This window comes from Lynx rufus, unplaced genomic scaffold (genome assembly GCF_022079265.1).
Source record: "Lynx rufus isolate CCGP_SWC_20201006 ecotype Redwood Valley unplaced genomic scaffold, mLynRuf1.p SCAF_4, whole genome shotgun sequence".
Classification (NCBI taxonomy): domain Eukaryota; kingdom Metazoa; phylum Chordata; class Mammalia; order Carnivora; family Felidae; genus Lynx; species Lynx rufus.
Genome location: NW_025814856.1, coordinates 6,447,015 through 6,456,884, shown reverse-complemented (window position 1 = coordinate 6,456,884; position 9,870 = coordinate 6,447,015). Strand labels below are relative to the sequence as shown.

At 40.7% G+C, this 9,870-nt stretch overlaps 1 protein-coding gene across 1 annotated transcript; it reads left to right on the top strand.

Moving 5' to 3' along the window:
- The first annotated feature begins 4,207 nt into the window (after positions 1 to 4,207).
- On the top strand, positions 4,208 to 9,358 carry LOC124522860 (zinc finger protein 501-like). Its single transcript, XM_047094532.1, has 5 exons — positions 4,208 to 4,232; positions 5,886 to 6,023; positions 6,826 to 6,906; positions 7,488 to 7,501; positions 8,119 to 9,358. Exons 1-5 carry the CDS (start codon positions 4,208 to 4,210, stop codon positions 9,301 to 9,303), a joined length of 1,443 nt encoding a protein of 480 aa, XP_046950488.1. The 3' UTR covers positions 9,304 to 9,358.
- The last annotated feature ends 512 nt before the right edge of the window (positions 9,359 to 9,870 follow it).

Genomic DNA, 9,870 nt, shown 5'->3' with positions numbered 1-9,870 from the left:
CTGAGCTGTCAGCATACAGCCTGATGTGGGGCTTGAACCCACAGACTGAGATACCTGAGCCGAAGTTGGATGCTTAACCGACTGAGCCACCCAGGCGCCCCTGGAGTTAAGACTTTTTAAAAAACTACTGTGCTACGGGTGCAGAGCCCTACTTGGGGCTTGAACCCACAAAACTGTGAGATCATGACCTGAGCTTCTAAAAGCAAGAATCGGATGCTTAACCATCCAGGTACCCCACTCCTTGATTTGTTGATATACATTGGAAGAGTAACAGAGATACAAACAACTCACAGACCCTACAGGTGATGGAGAGTAATAGGGAAGTTCACATTTGTACAGGGCCCTTCACCCCAAGACTGGGTCAGACCTTATTGTCAGTGATATCATTGCAGTCAACTGGTTGTAAAGAAGTTTGCTGGGTTGCCTGGGGCAGAGGTAGTTGGCACAATGGGCAAGCATTGGAAAACCTCTGGATTACAGTCAAGCCGTGACTGGTGAGCCCATGAGTGGAGGGAACCATGGTTGACAACAGGTATAAGAAACAGCACCTGAGTATCCACATTAGGGGTTCTGTGGGGAAGAAGTTTACAGACATGCCCTAGCTGGTGGATGAGTGCTCAGAAGCATGAGACCCCACACTCATATTAGAGTACTTAACTACATCTCCTAAAACGTGGGATATATATTTTGTCAGGGACTGTTATTTCAATGTAATCTAGATAGATGTACTGTGTTTTTTATAAATTAAAAAAATTTTTTTATTAAATGAGCCTCCACACCTACCTTGGGGCTTGAGCTCATGACCCTGTGATCCAGAGTTGTGTGCCCTGTTGACTGAGCCAGCCAGGCGCTCCTAGTTAGATGTGCTTTGAGTGACGTAGGGACTCTGTGGTCTTGGTCTGTCAGTCAGCAATCACTTGGTGCCCTCACTGAGCCAGGGCCTATGTCACGTATTGGAAAATAAAGGGCATCTTTGATACCCAAAGAGCTCTCCAAAAGAAAATGGATCTCCATGTCAGACAGCATTGTCATAAATCATTACTACACACAGAGTTCTTTACGGTAGATGATTCAATATCTCTAATATGATTCAATTTCAAAATTTGTATGTACCCAATAATATTGTTGCACAAAGTATAAACCAATGCTTGACAGAAACATAAGAAAAAATGGACAAGTCCAAAATTCACTGGGAGATTTAAGAATGTTTTTCCCTTATTGTTTCTTTAAATAGAAAAAAGTCAGCATATATATTTGTAAACGTTTTACAAACTGAGTAACCTATCTAGGAACTGATAGAAACTGAAAGAAATCAGAAAGATTGTCTGGAATTAGGGTGAGGAAGTGAACTAGAAGGCTGAAGAGGGCTTTTCAGGGAGACGAGTATGTTGTCTGTGTTTTTAGAAGTTCAATATGCTGTCCATTCTCTTTTTTTTTTTAAGACTGTGATAAGGTGAGTAACTACAGTTGTTAGAGCTCATCCAGAAAATACTTAAGATCTACACTTTTGATTGCATAGCACTTACATCTCCATCAGAAAAGGAAACAAAACCAAATGGAAAAATGTTTGTGCACGTGCCACAAAAGTAAACACATTCGTGGGCTTATTCAGCCCAAAGGCCCCATTTTGAGACCTCTAGGAGTAAGTGCAATCTATACAGCATTTGAGATGCAGTGTTTGTGACAGCTTGTTATTTTCAGGGTTCTGGTCTTTTCACCTGTAGAATAAGAATTCTTGGAAAAAAAGATTTTTGGGTCATGAGGGTTAATTTCATTTATGGTAAAGAATCTGGAACTTCTAGTGTTTACCATCATTTGGATTCAGTTTTGTAGATCAGCATTTGGGCTGCTGTTCTGTGTTTAATTTATTGAAAAGTCATTAATTTTTGTAAGTTCATTTATCAGAGAGTGTGTCTGCACACGTGTGGGAGGGGTAGAGAGAGAAAGTGGGGGAGAGACCATCCCAAGGAGCCTCCACACTGTCAGCGTGGAGCCTGATGCCGTCTCGAGCCAATGAACTGTGAGATCATGACCTGAGCTGAAATCAAGAGTAGGATCCTTAACTGACTGAGCTGCCCTGGTGCCCCGAGTCATTAGTCTTTAACATAGGAGTTATCGTTTGAACTGTATCAGGTTAAAAGATATTAAAGTGAGAAGGAAGCCTTATGATTTTTTTTAATGTTTTATTTTTGAGAGAGACAGAGAGAGAGAACACAAGTAGGGGAGGGGCAGAGAGAGAGGGAGACATAGAATCTGAAGCAGGCTCCAGCTAATAGCTCAGAGCCTGACGCAGGGCTCGAACTCAAGAGCTGTGAGATCATGATCTGAGCTGAAGTCGGATACTTAGCCGACTGAGCCACCCAGGCAAGAAGGAAGCCTTATTAACAATGGAGTAAATATAAAAACCTGGTGAAAAACAAGTGATAATACAAAAAGAAGGTTTTCTGGGAAGACTCATAAAATAGACCAGTGTGAAACACAGACTGGTTTGGCATTGCTCCTTTGCCAGGGTAAGGGGAAGTGGGCAAACCTTAACTGAACTGAGCCTCAGTCAAGACCCGTTGAAGCTGCTGAATACTTGAAATGTCTTCTGAGTCTTTAAAATCCTTCCATCATTATTTTTCATATATTTTTGGGTCCTGTTTGGAACAGCCTATGGTTTTTTTCTTTTTCTGTCTTTACCTTGCCCAAGAAGCAATCCAAAATATTCATGTATACCTTTGTGCTTGTATATAGGATAGTCTTTATTTTCTCACCTATTTGAGTTTTTCCTCCATAAGCACTGATGAATGGATGTATCCATTAATAATTGAGTATCTTGTCCCTTAGGAATGTTGGGTCATTAAATCCTGGGACATTTTTTGTATATTTCACTGTTTTCTACTTAGTGCCTAGCACAGGACCACAATTATCTTAATTGTTTGTGGAAAGAATGAAAGAATAAACCTATTATGATAACTTAAAAAAGGAGGTTCAGGGCTCCAAGCCACTGTAAGCTCCATCAACCAAAGCTCAAGGTATTAACTAAATAAAACACTTCATTTTTCTCTTCTATATAATGTCCAGCAGTATTCTAGGCTAATGCTAGCCAATGGACATATGACCTGCAGGCCATGTATATGATGAAAGCTTTTCTGTACATGAAATAAACAAAAAGAGATCATACGTAATAATGCACTTTATCCCATCTATTCCAAATATTTCAGCATGTAACCCATATAAGAATTGAAGTATTTTTTTTATTTTTTAAATTTTCTTCAATTTTTTTTTTTTAATGTTTATTCATTTTTGAGAGACAGCACCAGCAGGGGAGGGGCAGAGAGGGAGACACAGAATCTGAAGCAGACTCCAGGCTCTGAGCTGTTGGCACAGAGCCTGCTGCAGGGCTCGAACCCACAAGTAGTGAGATCATGACCTGAGCTGAAGTTGGACACTTAACTGACCGAGTCACTCAGGCACCGCTAAAATGGAAGTGTCTTAAATTCTTTAAGTCATAGTAAGATTTCAAAATTCACTGGACATAAAATTTTCATGACATGTACTTCGTACGTGCATGTAATAAATACAGTTGAGAATGTAGATGTGTTTAAGTTTACCTAAACAAAATTTAAAATCCTGTTTTACTAACTGCATATCAGGTACTCAATAGCGTATGCGACTGGTGGCTACTAAACTGGACAGTGCAGGTCTAGATTGACAACTGATCATATTTGCGAATAAGAACCTCAGATCACACATTTGAGACAAGCCTATCTGCATTCAATTCTGGATTTCTTTTTCCTAATTGGAGGGTGGTGGACCAATGATTAGTGTTCTATGAATCTAGCTTTATCAGCTATTAAGTAGGGCTAGTGATATCTATTGAAATGGGTTGTTATGCTCATTAAGTGAGCTGGTATAATAAAGTTAGTGAGACAGATATCTGTCACATACTGATTTGCAGTGAATGGTAATTGATATTAGTGACTTTCATGCCATAGATTATAACATTTTCAGTAATTTCCCACATACCACCTTCAGAGAGACAGCTAATGTGTGATGTTTGATGATGGATTGGCAATGCTTGCTGATTAATGATTGGTATGAAAAGGACTGTGGGTATCCCAATGTCAAGAATAATGAAGATTGTCATATTCACCTAGATTCATAAGTTGTACTGAAGTGATCAAATTTCCCAGTAGGTAGACTTCACCGTCACTCTCCCAGGATGGCAACCATTGACTTGACCCATGGTAAGTCATTATTGATTCTCATTTCCAGAGAATTCTAAAGGTCATCCCCACACAACCTGGAGTCCAACAACCTGGTCCTAAATTAGTCATACTGCTGTTCTTTTAGAAAGAGCTGAAATATGCCAGAGAATGCTATTATCTAAGTCAGCTTCCTCGTGTGTGTGTTGGGAATTGGTGGTGCATAATCTCATTGATGAGTTTTATTATTTTGGGCAAATAAAGAACCAAATGTTTTAGGGGTTAAGTTTCCATACCTGTAAAATAAGACCATGACCTCTTTCTTCATGGGTAGCATGTCTAGCAAGTCCCTTTTCTGGCTCCAGGTGAGGCAGGGCTATTGTATTTTATGGCAGTAGTGTGTGTTTCTGTGAGATTTCTCATGCAGGGATATATGGGGATCTTAAATTAGGATGGAATGATTTTCAGGTGGGTGATTCTGGGAACTAGGGTCAATTCTGTATTCTGAAGTATCCTTTCCTTTCCCCAAGATCTTCTTTCTAGGAATCCTTTCTCCCATCCTGAGGAAAACACAGAGGTAGAAGGGATGGTGGCTGTCAGGCTGAAAAATTATAATCAGGTAATAAAAAAGCATATCAGTCAACAGAAAGCCATATTTACATCCACCAGGTGAACACGTTGTTTCTAGGCACACCTGTGTCCTGAGCTTCCTAAAGCAAATAAACTCCAGACAAGGACTGAGTCCCCAGATGAATTTCCTCTGGAAGTAGAAAGAAGCTCATGGATTCCAAATGCAGGCTTCCGCCTTGCTGTGAGCTCTGACATGACAGTTTAAGTGTCCTTTTCTCAAAGAATTCAGTAATTCTGTGCTGTTTATGAAGGATCTGTAGCACGCTCAGGAGTGTGTTATAGTAGAGGAAACTGTGAAGACCTATTACTGTGGTTAAGCTGACATGAGGTCTTGTTTATTTTTTTATTTTTTATTTAAAAAAAATTTTTTTTAACGTTTTATTTATTTTTGAGACAGGGAGAGACAGAGCATGAACAGGGGAGGGTCAGAGAGAGGGAGACACAGAATCTGAAACAGGCTCCAGGCTCTGAACCGTCACCACAGAGCCCGACGCGGGGCTCGAACTCACGGACCGCGAGATCATGACCTGAGCCCAAGTCAGCCGCTTAACCCACTGAGCCACCCAGGCGCCCCATAAGGTCTTGTTTAAAAGGTGACATTAAGGGGCGCCTGGGTGGCTCAGTGGGTTAAGCGGCTGACTTGGGCTCAGGTCATGATCTCGCGGTCCGTGAGTTCGAGCCCCGCGTTGGGTTCTGTGGTGACGGCTCAGAGCCTGGAGCCTGTTTCAGATTCTGTGTCTCCCTCTCTCTGACCCTCCCCTGTTCATGCTCTGTCTCTCCCTGTCTCAAAAATAAACGTTAAAAGAAAATAAAAAAAAAAACTAAAAATAATAAAAAAATAAAAAAAATAAATAAAAGGTGACATTAAAACCATATGAGTGGAGTGGAGCAGTGAGTGAGTCTAGATTGAGAGAAGAGTACCTAGGACCACAGAACCATGGGAGGATAATGAGAAACCTCATAACCCTGCATCGGTATTGAGTCTCCTGTCCTCATTCTCCCATGAATGTTGGCGGAGATGTTTCTTGTCTCAAGCCAATCCCGGTGTGATGGTTTAGATTGCAGTGACCTTTGACGACGCAGTGACCTTTGATGACGTGGCATTGGACTTCACCCAGGAGGAGTGGATATTACTGGACCTTGCTCAGAGAAACCTATACAGAAACGTGATGCTGGAGAACTACCAGAACCTGGTCACAGTAGGTAAGGCTGCCAACATTCCTTGTAACATCTTTAGGAACAAATTTGGACTATGTATTTTTGGTGTTCCAGCCTTGGTGATGCCTAATCTGAAACATAATTGGAAATAAGAGATGCATAGTCCCTGCACTAATGGGTTGTAATCTTTAATGGGTTTTCCATAAATGTGGCATTAGGGCCAACAGTAACTAACACTATCATTGTTAGGAATTTACATTGTCAGACCCCGGGTTTTGTTTTTAACATGTATTTTTTTAATGTTTATTTATTTTTGAGAGAGAGACACACAGCACAAGCTGGGGAGGGGCAGAGAGAGGGACACACAGAATCGGAAGCAGGCTCCAGACTCCGAGCTGTTAGCACAGAACCTGACGTGGGGCTTGAACTCATAGACCACAAGATCATGACCTGAGCTGAAGTTGGACGCTTAACTGACTGAGCCACCCAGACGCCCCAAATCAGACCCTACTTTTGACATTCTGAATTATAAAGCTGGTGCTGTTGCCCTGTCTTCTATGTTCAATAAGCCATCCTGATGATTGCGACACACTCCAGCATTTGAGTACTATAGCTTTAGTGCTTTCCCCATCAAAAGGAAGGTCTCCTTTCCTCACCTCCTTTATTTGCTGTTTGGATAAATGTCTATGTGCTCTGTAAATGTGTACATACCTTTGGGTTAGGCTTTCAGAGTCAGAGATAAGTAATCTTTTTCTAGCCCTTTTGAAATGATTTTACTGTTTTCATCAGAAGCTTTGTCATTTCTTACACAGTCCTCTTCTATTAATGTACCTTTCCCCCTGGACAGGATATCAACAGTCAAAACCCAGCCTAGTAGCTAGGTTGGAACAAGAAGAGTTGAGGACAGTGGAGAAAGGAGTTTTCCCAGGTGAGTGTTGTGACAGATATCGCTGGTGAATGAGAAGAATGTCACTAGTCAGTCTGAAATATGGCATACTCGCAATGTGTAAAATTTAAGATTCATTTTGTCTCATAGTGCTGAAACCGTTTGTCTCTGATGTTTTTGCGTATCTTTAACTTCCTTCCCTCTTTTACTTAAGCTTTCTATGATGTCACAAAGTGACCTGTTTCTTCTTTAAAATATCATTTTGGTAAACTTAGTTGTCCAGAGGTTTCCTACTTTTCTACCTTGATGATAGTCTGTTTTTGCTCACTATGTTTAATTTTCCAAAAATTATTTTTTAGCAGACCACCAAAGTTTGACCATCTGCACTTAGTGCCAAATTTTCCCATAGACAAACTGCTGAAATCTTTTTTCTTTATTGTTTTATCAACACTTTTTTTAAATGTTTATTTATTTTGAGAGAGAGAATCCCAAGTAGGCTCCACCTGTTGGCATGGAGCCTGACATGGGGCTCAATCTCAAAACCGTGAGATCATGACCTGAGCCAAAATCAAGAATCAGATGCTAAACTGACTGATCTACCCATGTGCCCCCTTTTTCCACAGTTTTTAATATGAAAGTAAAGAAAACTGAGTCTTATCTTTTTTTAATTGTTTAACCTATCATTTGTTTCTGCAAATGCTTACATTTGTTTTACTTTAGAATGGCAAACTCAACATCAAAGCAAAGAGTCACCATCTCTCCAGGATTTGGGGGAAGGAAAAACAGCCAGAGAAATTCAAAAAGTAAGGTTGAGTTGTGATATCTCCTATTTTTCCACATTAAAAAAAAGATTGGTAGTTTTGTTTTAAAATCAGTGCAAGTAGGAGGTATTTGAGACAAGTGGCATTCATCCAAGAGAAAGCAATTCAGAGATACTCGATTATGATTTGGGAAGATAATCCAAACCTGTCTTGGAAGTTGTTGCTTCCTAGATACCACGAGTACAAGTTTCCGCATATATAAGAGGGATTGAGTCTAAACATTTTCCTGCAATTTTAATGGATGTTTCTAAGAGCAGAGTAGATGGCATCGGTTTTTGTCAGAGGAGTTCCCTCATTTAACTTGAAGGCAGTCAGCAGGAGCTGTGTTTATGTAATGAAAATGGTAAGAATCATCATGTTTTTAGCTTTATAAGTGTGAAATCTGTAATGAATCTGAAAATCCGATCATCAACTTTCATCTGTTTATCAACAGGAAAGGACCCACCAGGGAGCAGAGCTCTCTGAGTATGAGCAAAGTGGGAAAATCTTAAGCCAACACTTACTCCTTAAGACACACATGAGAACGGAAAATAGAGAGAACACTTTTGAGCATACTCAGTATGCCAACAGCTTCCGTCCTCTGCAAAAGGAAAGCTCTACGAGAGAGAAGCTTTCTGAATTGAGTCAGGGTGGTAAAGTCTTCCACCTGACTCCATACAGCATGTATGAGAGAACCAGTCTGGCAGAGAAGCCTTCTGAAAATAGTGGCTGTGGGATGACGTTCATTAGTCATTCCCACTTTCAGACACAGGGGAGAAGTCACAGTGGAGGAGACCTCGATGAATGGATGCTTCCATTTCCAGGGATCTCAGTTCCCTCAGCAGGTCACCCTGTGTATATGCAAATGCACACGGTTAGAGACCCCTATGAATGTAGGGAGTGTGGGAAGTGTTACGCAAATGTGAAACGTCTCAATAAACACATCAGTCGATTTCACGCTGGAATAAAACCATTTGTATGTAGCGAATGTGGAAAATCTTTCTACACTTCCTCACACCTTTATATACATTTTATGATTCACACTGGAGAGAAGCCCTATGAATGTAAAGAATGCGGGAAACACTTCCAGTGGCCCTCAATGCTTCGTAATCATGTTCAAACTCACACTGGTGAGAAGCCTTATAAATGTATGATATGTGGGAAAGCCCTCAGTAGTTCCTCATATCTTAATCATCATTTGAGAATTCATACTGGAGAGAAGCCCTTTGAATGTCAGGAATGTGGGAAATGCTTTGCTTGGATTTCAGGCTTTCGTAGACATGTTCAAACTCACAGTGGTGAGAAGCCCTATAAATGTAAGGAATGCGGGAAAGCCCTCAGTAGTTCCTCAATTCTTAAAGCACATTTGAGAATTCACACTGGAGAGAAGCCATATAAATGCAAGGAATGTGGGAAAGCCTTCATTAACTCCTCACGACTTAATGAACATTTGAGAATCCACACTGGAGAGAAACCCTATGAATGCAAGGAATGTGGGAAATCCTTCCATCTTTCTTCAAGCTTAGTTGGACATTTAACAGTTCACACTGGAGCAAAACCCTATCAATGTAAGGAATGTGGAAAAGCTTTTGCTTGGCCCTCATTCCTTAAAAAACATTTACGAACTCACAATGGATAGAAGACCTAGGAAGTGGTGAACGTGGGAAATTCCATTTGAGAACTCACACTAGAGCGAAGCCCTGTGAGCGTATGGAATGTGGGAAAGCCTACACCACTTCCACATCTGTAAATACACATTTGAAGTCCCATTGGAGACAAGTCCTTTGAATGTACACACTGACTGAAGGCCTTCACTGTTTCCTCAAGCCTAACTCAACATGTAAAAATTGACCCTAGAGAGAAACTGTGAATGTAAAGAATGTGATAAAGCCTTCACATTGTCGTCATGACTTACTAAAACGCCTAAAAATGCACAATGGATAGAAGACTTACATACATGATAAACGTGGGAAAGCCTCAGTTTTTCCAGTTCATTTCAAAAACACGAAAGAAGCCACATTGGAGGGATACCGACTGAATATGAGAAATGTGGGAAAGTCTACAGGTGTCCCATTGAATACATGGAAGAACTCCCTAACTAGATCTTGTATGAAGTTAGCAATGTTGGAAAGCAATCAGGACACCCTACAACCCACGCTGGAACAACAGTGAAGTTGTTCAATGTGTAAGAGACGTGTGGAACTCC

Excerpts from the sequence above, each read along its gene's own strand:
- LOC124522860 (XM_047094532.1), top strand. The coding sequence starts at position 4,208 with ATGGCAACCATTGACTTGACCCATG. Across the intron at positions 4,233-5,885 it reads AACCATTGACTTGACCCATG|TGACCTTTGACGACGCAGTG; the intron begins GTAAGTCATTAT and ends TTTAGATTGCAG. Across the intron at positions 6,024-6,825 it reads CCAGAACCTGGTCACAGTAG|GATATCAACAGTCAAAACCC; the intron begins GTAAGGCTGCCA and ends CCCCCTGGACAG.